The sequence below is a fragment of the Aulonocara stuartgranti genome, assembly GCF_965226115.1.
Source record: "Aulonocara stuartgranti genome assembly, chromosome: 2".
Lineage (NCBI taxonomy): Eukaryota > Metazoa > Chordata > Actinopteri > Cichliformes > Cichlidae > Aulonocara > Aulonocara stuartgranti.
In genome coordinates, this window is record NC_138940.1 from 31,351,029 (window position 1) to 31,368,558 (window position 17,530).

Genomic DNA, 17,530 nt, shown 5'->3' on the forward strand with positions numbered 1-17,530 from the left:
ATATGGCCTTCCTCTTTTCTTTCAAGCAAGCATTTGTGACCTGCTGTGATTCATAAAACATAATCCCTGCACCAAAACACAGATTCAGTCGATGTGCACGCATAAATGATTTAGATGTAAGTTTTCCAGATCTATGTTTAATTAGCCTGAGTTAATTATTTTGAGGTGAAAAAGTTCCAGAGCTACTCGTACAAGGGTGAAAAGCTTTTCGCCTTGGTAAGCTGTTTTCCACGGTGAGGAATAAACATAGTAAAATGCTAACATATGCTAATTGGAGTGCTTGCATTTCCATTTGCCCGCAGAGAATAGTGGGGTTCATTAACTGAACAAACAGAACCTCCTCTCTCGAAATATCACTTTAATTAAGACCACGAACAGGAATACAAGGGAAGAAAGAGAAAGGATGGGGGTGGGGGGCTCTTAACTCCAAATGCCACACCTGAATCTGAGCAAGGGGGCCTGTGGCTTCTCTCTCTATGTATGCCCTTTTATTTCTTTCTTCTCTGGGAATTAGTTCACAGCATCAACAGATGGGAGCTGGCCACTGGCCAGAAATGAGCAGGGTAATTAGGTTGTCCTATGGCTCAGATTGAAAATAATGTCGTTAATAAGGAAACGGATGTCCATAGAGAGCATGAAGGGGAGCAGAGTAACCTTCTCTGTAGTAAGGTGATCCACAGGGACAGTGAAAGGGGCAGCCATTTTTAGATCGGCTTGGCTCATTTTCAGGTTTTGATCCTTGAAATAAAGTGGAAGTTGGACATTGTTTTTTTCTTTTCTGTTTTAAACACGTTCAGAAACGCCAAATTCGTGTATATAAAATAGATCACATACATATCAGCTTCCTTTAAAGTCAGCAACTGGTGAAATTGTAGTGAAATGATAAAATATAAAATCTCAACGTTTCTTCTCTTACAGCATAGCAGGACTTGTAAGGCAGACAGACTCGCTTCATTTCCACATCATGTAACCATTACTGTCGGTCGCACTGGGAGCTGTCCATTGTCATAGTGCTGAAACGGCTTTGTCCATTTGTGCCTCTAAATCCAACTGCAACGTTTCCTGTTGTCCACCAGAGGGCGCTTAGAGCACGGTGCAGCAGGCTGGATTTAATGCTTTCACAGCAGCCTCTCACATACATAAATCATGACCTCTTAAAATGTTTTGTTTTTAATTTTTAAGTAGTGATAAGAAAACAAAGTCATGAGGTGTAAATTATGCTCGTAAAATACAAATAAATTGCATACCCCTCCCCCCCTCTCTAATGTCAGTGGTAGGTTTAACCAAAAAAATACCAATAATGCAACAACATAACATTAGATGAAAACGCTGTTACAACACTGTTGCAACAACCTTGCATTCATTAATGTAAAAAAAATGCTCTACTTAAATGAAGCAATTGAATGTTGCAGCTTGCTGTGGTGAAAAGCTTTAAATACTGTTGATTACATTAATCTCTGTTTGTTCGTTTTTTTTGTTAACCACATCTTACTCTGCAAACTAACTACTACAGTTTCCCCAAAATATAAACACATAAACAAAGTAGTTGAGTAAAAAACACACAATTACACAAAGAAACATAGATGAAATGTGGTTTAAATACTCAAGTAAAGGACAAAAAAGGACAAGTGCCTCCGAAAACTACTTAGTAAACTGTAAGTTAAGTTATTTATATATTATAGATGTTTAAATTTGATTAATTTATGATCACAACGTTTTCACAGTCACTATACTGACCAGTTTTTCCACAGAATAGTTCCCCGGTAGAGGGCATCATTGAGTAAAAATTATTTTAGTGATCCACTTATTTAAAACTCGTATCCAACCCAGGGAGAAGTGTTCCCCTCCAAACAAAACTTGTTGGACAGAAAATATAACAGAAAATATTATGTGGACACCGTGTAATGTACAAACAAAACAAACAAGCAAAAACAAAAAACTGGTCAAATCTCAGTGGGAGTCATACTGTCTGTTGCATGGGCCCCCATTTTTTTGTGTCTCTGAAGCCCTTTATGACTCAGTCTGTTTGCTTAGGGTTGTTGTCATATGGGCAGATCAGATTCTTCACTAATAGTCTCATGCGTGATAACATCTGAGCCTATATTGCAAAGCCTAGTGAGTTCTTGGCAAAAAGCATAATGAAAAAGTAATTAAAAATAATTGTAATAAAATGTAATAAAACTTTGGCAGTCAAGGAGTACTACCACTACTACCACATATATTAGTGAGCCACCATTTCATGAGTAAGATGGCTCAGTGTACATTTTTAAACTTAATTTTCAATCTTTAAGATAATTAAATGAATGTAACAATCATTTCCATCAAATCTGACTTTTTATATTAAGTGTGCATGGATTTTTTAAATGTAAAATTGTGGTTTCAGATAATAAAATTTTTTAAATAAAGCATTCCAAACCATGAAGTTACATAAAGTAGTGACTCAGACACATTCACATTCTAGTGACCAGTGCTGTTTCCAAATTAGTTTCATCTTCAACAAATCTAAAATTATTTTGACCAAGACTATTTATTAGAAAAAGTCAGGTTTCACATTTTCAGAGGCATTTTCTAGCCAATCCTTACAGTGTATGTACAAAGGAAATGGCATTTTAAGCAGTGATTGATTAGAAAATAACACATGTTGAATTAACACAAAAAATTACAAAAAGTGAAGATTACAGTTGGGTGTGACCTGATTAAAGCATCCATAGATACAGGCCAGACTCATCTAGTCCACTTGTGGGACCAGAAATAATAGATAATCAGATAACTGAGGTTAGATTGATAGAGGCTGTGATGATCACTGGCACTCCTTTTGGCTCTTTTAAACGCAGGGTTCTCCTCATCATGATGAACTGTCAGCTTAGGTCTTTAAGGGAAACTTGATGGATTCAAGGAGATTTATTGTCATTCGCATCACATGTTTACATGAGGTGGAACCTCATGTACACATGGTCCCGGAGCAAGAAGAAACAGTATTTTAAATTGTAAGTAAATTAATAGTTAAAAAAACAAATACAATTACCAGTCGGGAGAATAGATATAGAAATGTAGGTATAAATATAGGTATAGATACTTTAGCAGCAAACGGGCATAATGACCAGCATTGATAAAGTGACAGTGTCAGTAAGTGTCTTATTGTAAACTGTGATGTAATCCAGTTGCAGTACAGAAGGTAAACCAAAATACCCAAGGTATGTGTAGCTCTCTCTCTCTTCTGTGAACATGATGATCCATATACAGTGGAAGTCCCCAGTGAGCTGTTTATTACATTTATCAATCCCATTCTCCTTTGCCTTAAAACTATTGCACAAAAACACTTTTCCTTCTATGGGCTTCTCACAACAGCAGTTATGAGTGTACTTTAATGAGCAGATAATAATTTTATTGCAGCCCGGAAATACTTCCAGGCACTAAGTGTACTGAGTGTATCCTTGACTATCATAGAGCTCACACTAATTAGAACATTGCTTAACATATTTTTTTTCCATCAGTGAGATCCGCCTGTGGATCGCAGCTTGTACTCTGGCTTGCAGAGTACAACAGTCAGACTGAAATCAGGAACATAACGGTGCATGATAACTGTGCAAACATTTCAAATACACAGCCAGTGGTGGGAGGTAAAAAGCTGATCTTAATTTGCCTTTTTGTCAAGAACTTTGACAAGACAGTAATCTAAAAGGAGACGAATTGCACAGTGAGAGATTTTGCTAAGGCAGCTGCAGTAAACTCTGACACATGCTCTCTATCTTTCTCTCTTTCTCTGCCAACTGTAAACATCCTTTGATTGAGAGTATCACTCTTTCCTGATTCCAACCAGTCAGATTTTGGCACTACTCTCTGCTGCTGTCAGCTGTCATTTAGGTGTCAGATCAAGGAGGGACGCACGTCTCCTTCACACAATTCACCTCCAGGTTTTATCAGTGTCTTCTCACTGATTACATCACACCCACTCACATCTTCATCATTGTTCTTCACCCCTACTGTACCTCTCAAATGTGTAGCCTTGTTGAGTATATGTGGTAAAATCTAGTGAACACTTGACTCTACTTACACTTCAACTGTTACTCATTGTGGATGTTTACCCTAAAAAACTTTCTGTTACTTGAGTCTCCTTAGACTGAATGCTTCCACCCCCTAAACTACTATAAAGTTAAATGCATACAATGTGTTTGTTTTAGTCCAAGACCTACTTCAACTTCACTACAATTTGGCTGCTATCTTGTAGAGACCAACTACATGCGGATTTCTTGACTGTTTCCATATTACAGGCAAAACAAAACAAAACATGTTTTAAACTTTTAAAAATTAATATAAAAGTAAATGGAAATAAAAGTCATAAACTACAAACTGTAAAATAGCATCTACCAGCACAGGTCATTTGCCAGCTTAGGGCAGACTGTAGTAGGCTGGCGTCAAGTAGTAACAGCGCCAACAGGCTTGTGTATAAAGGCACAGAAAGCTAGAAAAGGTTTATGTCTTTATTATACAATCATATACCTCAGTAATGTAGGAGCTGTTTTAAACAGCTGTTTTAAATCATCTAGTGGCATGTAAATAAAATAAAGACATGCCAACTTAAGGATAGTAGATTGTTTTATCCTCCATGATTTATTCCCTTGTTATAAAGACCTCAGACAATATTTGAAATTAATCCTTTATTATTACAAAACAAACAACTGTCTTTTGAAGACATGCCCGATGAATGAGAGATGTTGTCAGGATAAAGCACACAGTGCTGCTCGTGCGCCTGTGTGTGTGTTTGGGGATGTCCTTCCATGCGTCAGTGCCTTGCGAAGCTGCAAAGCTGATTTCAGAGCTGAATAATTCAATACACTATGTTTAGCGTGTATCGCACGGTGTCACTGTTGACCACTAGAGCACACTACCACACTACTCTTCTTCTCTGAAGTCATGACACACCCATTTGTAAAGGCAAAGGACTGGTTTCTTAAATGGGCGCTTATGATTATTTACACACAGAACCTTAATTCATTCTTGTCTATTGTTTTTCTGGATTTTTTTTTTGCAAAGATACTCTGTGAAATCTTAAGAATCACAGACATAAAACGGCTTTTAGGATCTGGCTTATTTTTTTCCTGCAAAGGAAAGGATGAGATTTTGCATTGCCGTCTTTGTCTTGTGTGCAACATGGCCAGCCGCTTTGTCGGTGACACGGTACTCCATACCCGAGGAGAAGGAAAGGGGATCTGTTGTGGCTAATCTGGCTGCAGATCTGGGACTTGAGCCAGGAGGTTTGGCGCAACGAGAGGTAAAACTTGATATTTTTTCCAACAAAAAATACCTAGATTTTAACAAAAAGACGGGCGAACTGTACATCGTAGAAAAAATGGACAGGGAATATCTTTGTCCGGCGAAACCCGCGTCCTGCTTTTTAAAGCTCGATGTGATCATAGAAAGCCCCTTACGTATCTTCAACATCGAGCTTGGAATAACGGACATAAACGATAACGCTCCACATTTCCGACGGGACAGAGTAGAGCTCGACGTTTCAGAATCTGCAACGCCGGGCGAGAGGTTCTCCCTGCCCAACGGCGTGGATCCAGATGTTGGTATAAATACAATTAAAACGTACAAACTCAGTGTTAGCGAACACTTCACAATCGAAATTCAGACAGGTAGCGATGGAACTCAGTATGTAGACTTGGTGTTGACCAAATCGTTGGATAGAGAACAGACTGCTGTTCATAATTTAATATTAACTGCAGTGGATGGCGGTGTCCCGGTGCGCTCTGGCACTGCTAATATTATTGTAAGAGTACAGGACACAAACGATAATCCCCCACGGTTTGATAAGCAGACTTATACAATTAACATGACGGAAAACACCCCAATAGGGACCTTAGTGATGAAGCTAAACGCCTCGGACCTTGACGAGGGTTTGAATTCAGAGATTGTGTACTCATTCACCCTTTACACGTCGGAGAAAACACAAGAGGTGTTTTCACTGAATCATAACACTGGAGAGATAACTGTGAAAGGAACTATAGACTATGAAGATATGAAATTCTATGAGATGCACATAGAGGCCAGAGACAAAGGCACGCATCCCTTGCTTGGTCAGTGCAAAGTGGTCGTTAATGTGAAGGACATGAATGATAATTATCCGGAAATCATCATACAGTCTGTTAAAAACACAGTGGAGGAGAACGTAGCAGTAGGAAGTGTTATTGCACTTGTAGATATAAGTGATAGAGACACGGGGGATAACGGAAAAGTAAGCTTGACTATACATCGACCCATGCCCTTTACAATTAACACATCTTCAGATCGACCCATGCATTACAAGCTCATTGTGTCCGAGCCTTTAGATCGCGAAACAGTACCTGAATATGACATTACTCTAATTGTAACAGACGCAGGGATGCCACCTTTATCTGATAATGAAACAATAACTGTCCATCTGCTGGATGTTAATGACAATGCGCCACAGTTCCCCCAGTCATTTTATACTATACGTGTCATGGAGAATAACGCACCTGGGGCCTTGCTCAGCTCACTCACTGCCTTTGACCCCGACCTCCATGAAAACCAGTATCTAGTTTATTTCATAATAGAGAAGGAGATAGCTAACACATCCATGTCTATGCTGTTCTCCATCAATCCAGAGAACGGTAATCTTTACGCACTCAAAACCTTTGATTATGAGATTGAGAAGGAGTTTCTGTTCCACATCGAGGCCAGAGACTCTGGCTCTCCTCCTCTCAGCAGTAACGTGACCGTCCACATCATTATTGTGGACCAGAACGACAATGCTCCTGTTATTGTGTCTCCGTGGCGTGCACAAGGCTCTGTGGTGGAGGAAAAGATCCCCAGATCCACTGATAAAGGATCCCTGGTTGCCAAGGTGATAGCCTTAGACACAGACTCTGTGCACAACTCTCGGATCACCTACCAGTTTCTACAGGTGACTGACGCCACCTTGTTTAGTCTGGACCAATACAATGGAGAGATCCGGACTATGAGGATGTTCAGTTACAGAGATCCACGCCACCAGAGACTGGTTGTTGTTGCCAAGGACAACGGAGAGCCTGCTCTCTCTGCTACAGTCACCATCAAGCTGACCACAATGGAGACTGCTGTTAAAGCCTACTCTGACATGACTGAGGAGCCTCTGGAATATGACATCTTCTCAGACATCAACCTGTATTTGGTCATCGGTCTGGGCTCAGTGTCGTTTCTGCTGCTCATCACCATATTGGTCACCATCGTGATCAAGTGTCAGAAACCCAAGCCCAGCAAAGCAGCTCCTCCCTCCAGGAACAGTGTGATCAGTGAGAGGAACTCCACCATTGCAGACTCCACTCTGGTCTCCAACGATGCCTACTGGTACAGTCTGTTTCTAGCAGAGACCAGGAAAGGAAAGTTGGTGGTTAGACAACCTCTGCCAAAGGGCTCCAGGTACATTGTGTCCAGCATACCGAGAGGGACAGGACAGACAGACACTAGTGACTCAGCAGCTTCTACTCTGCAGGTGAGAGTTCAGTGTCGATATTTGTATTTATGTTCATGAGTTTTTATATTCATTATTCATTCATCATATACAGTAGACTCCTTCCACAATGTAAAAGTTCAGGAGTGATTTACTGTTATTTAAGCTCATTAATAGTATTATAGTATTTCTAAATATATATCTATATATATAAATATATCTATCCATCTATCTATCTATCTATCTATCTATCTATCTATCTATCTATCTATCTATCTATCTATCTATCTATCTATCTATATATTGAAATTGAAATTTATTAAAGAATGTTCGGAGAAACATTCAATATTACCGGTGTCGCTGTTCCGTTAGTAAAAGGTGGAACTACGAACGTAACCAGCATTCACTGTGGAAGTCGGGACCCGACCAGAAAGCTCAGTGGTGCTGAAATTGCAATGCGAAAAGACGTGTGGCCATTTTACTACGGGAACAACGTAGCGGGAAAATTTTTGTGTGAAAATATTTGTGTTCAAATCCGTTACAGGAAATTTTTATATCATTGGAAAGTAAAGAATATCGTTTAAAGTGCTGCAAGTCCGTGAACAACAAAGGGTTCCTCATAACAATGGAGTCAGAGAAATGGTACGTGCTGTTCATTGCTCTTCTGTTTTCGATTGTGTGTCAGATATCGGGTTCAGTAACTCATTATTCGATGCCCGAAGAAATCAAAGAAGGATCCGTCGTGGCTAATCTCGCCACCGATCTCAGTCTGGATATTAAATCACTGAATCAGAGGAAGATGCGTCTTGATATCATCGCGAACAAGAAATATCTGGATGTGAACAAAGAGACTGGTGAGCTGTATGTTGTTGAGAAGATTGACAGGGAAAATATTTGCACCACCAAGTCGTCAGCGTCTTGCTATCTTAGACTGGAGGTTATATTAGAAAACCCTTTACGAATATTTAATATAGAAGTAGAAATTCTTGATATGAACGACAACGCCCCACAATTTCGAAGAGACGCCATACATTTGGATATATCTGAAGCGACGCCAAGAGGAGAAAGATTTTCTCTGAGTAATGCAGTCGATCCGGATGTAGGGTCCAATTCAGTGAAAACCTATCATTTGAGTGAAAGTGAATATTTTAATATAGAAGTTCAGACCGGAAGAGATGGAACGAAATTTGCGGATTTGATCTTAAAACAGACATTAGATCGAGAGCAGCAGCCTGTTCATAATTTGATACTTACAGCTGTAGATGGAGGAACACCCGCTCGTTCTGGCACTGCCAGTGTTATTGTTCATGTTCTGGACACAAATGACAATCCACCTGCCTTTGAAAAAGAAAATCTTAGTGTTAAAATATTGGAAAACTCTCCAATTGGAAGTCTTGTTGTTGATCTTAATGCAACAGACTTAGATGAAGGATCAAATTCTGATATAACATATTCATACAGTTTATATACATCAGAAAAAACACAGGAGACATTTAATCTGAATCCAGCCACTGGTGAAATTACAGTTAAGGGAGTGCTGAACTATGAAGATTTCAGGATTTATGATATGGAAGTTATAGCTGCTGATAAAGGAGCCACCAGTTTAACAGGACAATGCACCATAAAGATTCTAGTTGAAGACATGAATGATAATCATCCAGAAATATCAATTAAATCATTTCAGAGTCCAGTGACTGAAAACATCGAGTTAGACACAGTGATAGCTGTAGTTAGTGTCAGTGATAAAGATTCAGGTGATAATGGAATAGTTGATCTTCGTGTTCCAGATAATATGCCTTTCAAACTGAGGGAGTCCTCTGATAACTATTATGAATTAGTAGTGTCGGAGTCTTTAGACCGTGAGAAGGTGCCGGAATATGACATCACTTTCACTGTGACAGACAGAGGCTCTCCTCCTTTATCTGACAATGAAACTATGACTTTAGAGCTGCTCGATGTTAATGATAATGTCCCACAGTTCCCCCAGTCATTTTATACTATACGTGTCATGGAGAATAACGCACCTGGGGCCTTGCTCAGCTCACTCACTGCCTTTGACCCCGACCTCCATGAAAACCAGTATCTAGTTTATTTCATAATAGAGAAGGAGATAGCCAACACATCCATGTCCATGCTGTTCTCCATCAATCCAGAGAACGGTAATCTTTACGCACTCAAAACCTTTGATTATGAGATTGAGAAGGAGTTTCTGTTCCACATCGAGGCCAGAGACTCTGGCTCTCCTCCTCTCAGCAGTAATGTGACCGTCCACGTCATTATTGTGGACCAGAACGACAATGCTCCTGTTATTGTGTCACCGTGGCGTGCACACGGCTCTGTGGTGGAGGAAAAGATCCCCAGATCCACTGATAAAGGATCCCTGGTTGCCAAGGTGATAGCCTTAGACACAGACTCTGTGCACAACTCTCGGATCACCTACCAGTTTCTACAGGTGACTGACGCCACCTTGTTCAGTCTGGACCAATACAATGGAGAGATCCGGACTATGAGGATGTTCAGTTACAGAGATCCACGCCACCAGAGACTTGTTGTTGTTGCCAAGGACAACGGAGAGCCTGCTCTCTCTGCTACAGTCACCATCAAGCTGACCACAATGGAGACTGCTGTTAAAGCCTACTCTGACATGACTGAGGAGCCTCTGGAATATGACATCTTCTCAGACATCAACCTGTATTTGGTCATCGGTCTGGGCTCGGTGTCGTTTCTGCTGCTCATCACCATATTGGTCACCATCGTGATCAAGTGTCAGAAACCCAAGCCCAGCAAAGCAGCTCCTCCCTCCAGGAACAGTGTGATCAGTGAGAGGAACTCCACCATCGCAGACTCCACTCTGGTCTCCAACGATGCCTACTGGTACAGTCTGTTTCTAGCAGAGACCAGGAAAGGAAAGCTGGTGGTTAGACAGCCTCTGCCAAAGGGCTCCAGGTACATTGTGTCCAGCATACCGAGAGGGACAGGACTGACAGACACTAGTGACTCAGCAGCTTCTACTCTGCAGGTAGGAATTTGATATACAGATAAGATATTTTACCTACATAACATTAAAATTAATTACGATTATTTTTTCTATTTTCCGCTTTACCTTAATCCACAAAAAAAATATTCAGTGAATTATTCAAAAATCTCATAAATTATCATGAGGTACCACTATCAAATGCACTACTTAGTACATAACCAACATAGCAACAATCCATCATCATGATTTAGCAGCTTTTAATTGTGTTCAGGTCTTGTCCTCAAAAGTCAAGGCTGCAGTTTAAAGAACAATCTAAAAACCTGTGTTTTAATAGCAGTATAAATAATGTATATTTAATAAATGAAATGCAGTATTTAGGATCCACAAAGCTTAACTTCTTCATGACTTATTCACGTTTATTGTTTTTTATATACTTTTTACGTTTGTACTGTTAGCACAGTTTTTTTTTTCTTATTTAACAATCAGTTTTAGGTGCGCCGGTATCTTCATGTTGTTAGAGTAACTTAATCTCAACTAACTTCTCTGGCTGTGTCCATTCTTTACAGCCATTTCCTCCCTGTTCTTGTTTTTGTGTAAATAAAATTTAATATCATGTATTTTCAATATTTTCCTGTGAATTCTGTATATGCAATATTTGCAACTTGTGCATTTATGATTAATACAATTGAGTACTTTATTATCTCTAATAATTTGTTTTTATCAGTGGTAAAGAGCGACTAGATTACTACGTCACCTAAAGTACCATGGTCATAAAGATATGGATAGAAAATCATTAGATCTATAATGAGACATTATGCAAAGTTAATGATAACTCGAAGTGCTACCATATTTGAAAATCGTCTGCAGCATTTTAGTGGTATCTCGTTTTATAATGCAGTAATCGTGAGGTCATTACGGTTCATTGCTTTGACTGGTGGATTGTGTCTGAAATTTGATTGTTTTTTCAGCAATAATCAATTTGAACTGATTACATTTAGTAAATGTCACCTTTTATGTTTTGGGACCACCATTAACGGTATCCAGGTCCGTGTGTAGTAAAAACCAAAATATATGCAAAAACCAACGAAAATCAAGAATAATTTGAAGACGTGTGGTGTTCATTGTGGCTCAAAGGCTCCGACAAAATCTCAGGGGTGGCGCTATTCTATCAGTAAATTGCAAAGCAAAGAACGTAAAAGCAGAAAAGCGTGATGGTCTTCGCACGTTTAGAAGCAAGAGGACAGCGTCGTAGTGCTGAAACTCCGCTGCGAAACGCGCTGGCCTTGATTTAAGTTTAAATGTACTTTGGAATTCATACAATGTGTATTTGGCTCGAAAGAAACAGGGGGAGTTTTTTTTAAATGAATATTGCTAAAAACAAACATTATATCGTTTGAAGTATGATGAACTCCCATACAAGACGGGTTTCCAGAACAATGGAGTCTTACGAGAGGTACGTGATCCTCGCTATAATTTTTTCTTTTGCCCGGTACACATCGGCCTCAGTGACTCATTATTCAATACCAGAAGAAATGAAAGAAGGATCCGTCGTGGCTAATCTCGCCACCGATCTGACCCTGGATCTTAAAACACTGAATCAGAGGAAGATGCGTCTTGATATCATCGGGAACAAGAAATATCTGGATGTGAACAAAGAGACTGGTGAGCTGTATGTTGTTGAAAAGATCGACAGGGAATACATTTGCAATACCAAGTCCTCTTGCTATCTAAAATTAGAGGTTATACTAGATAACCCAGTAAGAATATTTAATATAGAAGTAGAAATTCTTGATATAAACGACAACGCCCCACAATTTCGAAGAGACGCCATACATTTGGATATATCTGAAGCGACGGCAAGAGGAGAGAGATTTTCTCTGAGTAATGCAGTCGATCCTGATGTTGGATCCAATTCAGTGAAAACGTACCATTTGAGTGAAAGTGAATTTTTTAACATAGAAGTTCAGACCGGAAGAGATGGATCGAAGTTTGCGGATTTGATCTTGAAAAAGACTTTAGATCGGGAGCAGCAGCCTGTTCATAATTTGATACTCACAGCTGTAGATGGAGGAACACCTGCTCGCTCTGGCACTGCCAGTGTTATTGTACGAGTTTTAGATACAAATGATAACGCACCCACCTTTGATAAAGAAAATCTGAATGTAAAGGTAATGGAAAACTCTCCGATTGGAAGTCTTGTTGTTGATCTTAATGCAACAGACTTAGATGAAGGATCAAATTCTGATATAACATATTCATACAGTTTATATACATCAGAAAAAACACAGGAGACATTTAATCTGAATCCTGCCACTGGTGAAATTACAGTTAAGGGAGTGCTGAACTATGAAGATTTCAGGATTTATGATATGGAAGTTATAGCTGCTGATAAAGGAGCCAGCAGTTTAACAGGACAATGCACCATAAAGATTCTAGTAGAAGACATGAATGATAATCACCCAGAAATATCAATTAAATCATTTCAGAGTCCAGTGACTGAAAACATCGAGTTGGACACAGTGATAGCTGTAGTTAGTGTCAGTGATAAAGATTCAGGTGATAATGGAATAGTTGATCTTCGTGTTCCAGATAATATGCCTTTCAAACTGAGGGAGTCCTCTGATAACTATTATGAATTAGTAGTGTCGGAGCCATTAGACCGTGAGAAGGTGCCAGAATATGACATCACTTTCACTGTGACAGACAGAGGCTCTCCTCCTTTATCTGACAATGAAACTATGACTTTAGAGCTGCTGGATGTTAATGACAATGTCCCACAGTTCCCCCAGTCATTTTATACTATACGTGTCATGGAGAATAACGCACCTGGGGCCTTGCTCAGCTCACTCACTGCCTTTGACCCCGACCTCCATGAAAACCAGTATCTAGTTTATTTCATAATAGAGAAGGAGATAGCCAACACATCCATGTCTATGCTGTTCTCCATCAATCCAGAGAACGGTAATCTTTACGCACTCAAAACCTTTGATTATGAGATTGAGAAGGAGTTTCTGTTCCACATCGAGGCCAGAGACTCTGGATCTCCTCCTCTCAGCAGTAACGTGACCGTCCACATCATTATTGTGGACCAGAACGACAATGCTCCAGTTATTGTGTCTCCGTGGCGTGCACACGGCTCTGTGGCGGAGGAAAAGATCCCCAGATCCACTGATAAAGGATCCCTGATTGCAAAGGTGATAGCCTTAGATACAGACTCTGTGCACAACTCTCGGATCACCTACCAGTTTCTACAGGTGACTGACGCCACCTTGTTCAGTCTGGACCAATACAATGGAGAGATCCGGACTATGAGGATGTTCAGTTACAGAGATCCACGCCACCAGAGACTTGTTGTTGTTGCCAAGGACAACGGAGAGCCTGCTCTCTCTGCTACAGTCACCATCAAGCTGACCACAATGGAGACTGCTGTTAAAGCCTACTCTGACATGACTGAGGAGCCTCTGGAATATGACATCTTCTCAGACATCAACCTGTATTTGGTCATCGGTCTGGGCTCGGTGTCGTTTCTGCTGCTCATCACCATATTGGTCACCATCGTGATCAAGTGTCAGAAACCCAAGCCCAGCAAAGCAGCTCCTCCCTCCAGGAACAGTGTGATCAGTGAGAGGAACTCCACCATCGCAGACTCCACTCTGGTCTCCAATGATGCCTACTGGTACAGTCTGTTTCTAGCAGAGACCAGGAAAGGAAAGCTGGTGGTTAGACAGCCTCTGCCAAAAGGCTCCAGGTACATTGTGTCCAGCATACCGAGAGGGACAGGGCTGACAGACACTAGTGACTCAGCAGCTTCTACTCTACAGGTAAGAATATAATAAACAGATATATTTTTCTTCGTTTCCCCCCCAAATTATTAACATTGATGGTTTCTCATTCATTGTTTCTTTTATGTGTGGGGGCCAATTAACAAAAATAAGTGAGGTCATGAACAAACTTTTTCATTATCTTAAAAAGAACCTGGAGTCAATCAGTCACACCTGACAATACAAGAAATAAATTAAAATATTCATAACTTATCTTCATGCCAAGCATTTCAAAACATTATAAAATCCAAAAGGTGGCGCTGTTTGGTCAAGAACACCTCAGACCATAACGTCATGACTGTGTGTCGTCGCCATTATTGGTTATAGTAAGAGAAGCGACAGTTTCCAGGTCCCGAAACACCCCCGTTCAACGCGTCTTGCTCATTTTACCCTGGGATATAGCTGGGAGTGAATCGGCTGCATATTTTTTAATCAAGGAGGGAAGAGAAATACTGAAAACTGCTATACACGTACAGTATATCGCTTGAAATGCAGTGAAACCTTAAATAACGGGAAAAACGGGTCCCACGCAACAATGAAGTCATTTAAGAGGTATGTTCTGCTCGCCGTTATTTTTAGTTCTGTTCATAGCGTACGGGCCTCAGTGACTCATTACTCCATACCCGAAGAAATGAAGGAAGGGTCAGTTGTTGCTAACCTTGCTACTGATCTCAGCCTAGACGTTAAATCACTCGGTAAGAGGAAGATGCGACTTGACCTTATCGCCAACAAAAAATATCTGGATGTGAACAAAGAGACTGGTGAGCTGTATGTTGTCGAGAAGATTGACAGGGAATATCTTTGTACACAAACGTTTACGGTGTGTTACTTAAAAATGGAAGTAATACTAGAAAATCCATTGAGAATATTTAATATTGAACTGGAAATTTTGGATATAAACGACAACGCCCCACAATTCCGAAGAGACGCCATACACTTGGATATATCTGAATCAACGCCTACAGGAGAAAGATTCTCTTTGAGCAATGCCGTTGATCCCGATGTGGGCAGCAATTTAGTGAAAACGTACCATTTAAGTGAAAGTCAACAATTTACAATTGAAGTTCAGACCGGAAGAGATGGATCGAAGTTTGCGGATTTGATCTTGAAACAAACATTAGATCGTGAGAAGCAGCCTGTTCATAACTTGATACTCACAGCTGTAGATGGAGGAAAACCTGCTCGTTCTGGCACTGCCAGTGTTATTGTTCATGTTTTAGACACAAATGACAATCCACCTATATTTGGTCAATCAGTCTATAATGTAAAAATAATGGAAAATTCTCCGATTGGAAGTCTTGTTATTGATCTTAATGCAACAGACTTAGATGAAGGATCAAATTCTGATATAACATATTCATACAGTTTATATACATCAGAAAAAACACAGGAGACATTTAATCTGAATCCTGCCACTGGTGAAATTACAGTTAAGGGAGTGCTGAACTATGAAGATTTCAGGATTTATGATATGGAAGTTATAGCTGCTGATAAAGGAGCCAGCAGTTTAACAGGACAATGCACCATAAAGATTCTAGTTGAAGACATGAATGATAATCACCCAGAAATATCAATTAAATCATTTCAGAGTCCAGTGACTGAAAACATCGAGTTGGACACAGTGATAGCTGTAGTTAGTGTCAGTGATAAAGATTCAGGTGATAATGGAATAGTTGATCTTTATATTCCAGATAATATGCCTTTCAAACTGAGGGAGTCCTCTGATAACTATTATGAATTAGTAGTGTCGAAGCCATTAGACCGTGAGAAGGTGCCGGAATATGACATCACTTTCACTGTGACAGACAGAGGCTCTCCTCCTTTATCTGACAATGAAACTATGACTTTAGAGCTGCTGGATGTTAATGACAATGTCCCACAGTTCCCCCAGTCATTTTATACTATACGTGTCATGGAGAATAACGCACCTGGGGCCTTGCTCAGCTCACTCACTGCCTTTGACCCCGACCTCCATGAAAACCAGTATCTAGTTTATTTCATAATAGAGAAGGAGATAGCTAACACATCCATGTCCATGTTGTTCTCCATCAATCCAGAGAACGGTAATCTTTACGCACTCAAAACCTTTGATTATGAGATTGAGAAGGAATTTCTGTTCCACATCGAGGCCAGAGACTCTGGATCTCCTCCTCTCAGCAGTAACGTGACCGTCCACATCATTATTGTGGACCAGAACGACAATGCTCCTGTTATTGTGTCACCGTGGCGTGCACACGGCTCTGTGGTGGAGGAAAAGATCCCCAGATCCACTGATAAAGGATCCCTGATTGCCAAGGTGATAGCGTTAGATACAGACTCTGTGCACAACTCTCGGATCACCTACCAGTTTCTACAGGTGACTGACGCCACCTTGTTCAGTCTGGACCAATACAATGGAGAGATCCGGACTATGAGGATGTTCAGTTACAGAGATCCACGCCACCAGAGACTTGTTGTTGTTGCCAAGGACAATGGAGAGCCTGCTCTTTCTGCTACAGTCACCATCAAACTGACCACAATGGAGACTGCTGTTAAAGCCTACTCTGACATGACCGAGGAGCCTCTGGAATATGACATCTTCTCAGACATCAACCTGTATTTGGTCATCGGTCTGGGCTCGGTGTCATTTCTGCTGCTCATCACTATATTGGTCACCATCGTGATCAAGTGTCAGAAACCCAAGCCCAGCAAAGCAGCTCCTCCCTCCAGGAACAGTGTGATCAGTGAGAGGAACTCCACCATCGCAGACTCCACTCTGGTCTCCAACGATGCCTACTGGTACAGTCTGTTTCTAGCAGAGACCAGGAAAGGAAAGCTGGTGGTTAGACAACCTCTGCCAAAGGGCTCCAGGTACATTGTGTCCAGCATACCGAGAGGGACAGGACTGACAGACACTAGTGACTCAGCAGCTTCTACTCTGCAGGTAGGAATCCAGTGTTCGCCTTTGCAGTAATTTCTCTGCTTTATAAACCTTATTATTTGTATTTGTAACATGTACAAAACAGCGGATTCTCGTTTTACATGCTATACTTTTTCAGGTAAATAAATATAATTGACTTTGGTAAAAATGCAAAATACATTTTTTCTATTATCAAAACTAATCTCACGAAATATAAAATGAATACTTCATTGTCTTTATTTTTATTTTTTTTTACTTTTTCCCCTTCCTTTAACACAAGTAAAATGTGGTATGATATTTTCGGTGGCGCTGTTCCGTCCATAAAAGGCCAGCCCATCAACGTAGTCACAATGCTAACTACGTCTGAGCGAATCGGAAAA

The 17,530-nt window shown here is 40.4% G+C and overlaps 2 protein-coding genes across 2 annotated transcripts; both read left to right on the plus strand.

Annotated features, from left to right (window-relative positions):
- Positions 1-4,753: 4,753 nt before the first annotated feature.
- LOC309714315 (protocadherin gamma-A4-like) lies at positions 4,754-10,517 on the plus strand. Its single transcript, XM_082546646.1, has 2 exons — positions 4,754-7,495; positions 9,402-10,517. Exons 1-2 carry the CDS (start codon positions 5,114-5,116, stop codon positions 10,482-10,484), a joined length of 3,465 nt encoding a protein of 1,154 aa, XP_082402772.1. The 5' UTR covers positions 4,754-5,113; the 3' UTR covers positions 10,485-10,517.
- Positions 10,518-11,597: 1,080 nt separating this feature from the next.
- On the plus strand, positions 11,598-17,204 carry LOC309689290 (protocadherin alpha-C2-like; the record flags this gene model as incomplete). The annotated part of the gene is made up of 2 exons (XM_082505591.1): positions 11,598-14,251; positions 16,104-17,204. The coding sequence occupies exons 1-2, from the start codon at positions 11,831-11,833 to the stop codon at positions 17,202-17,204; spliced, it is 3,522 nt and encodes a 1,173-aa protein (XP_082361717.1). The 5' UTR covers positions 11,598-11,830.
- Between the last annotated feature and the right edge of the window lie 326 nt (positions 17,205-17,530).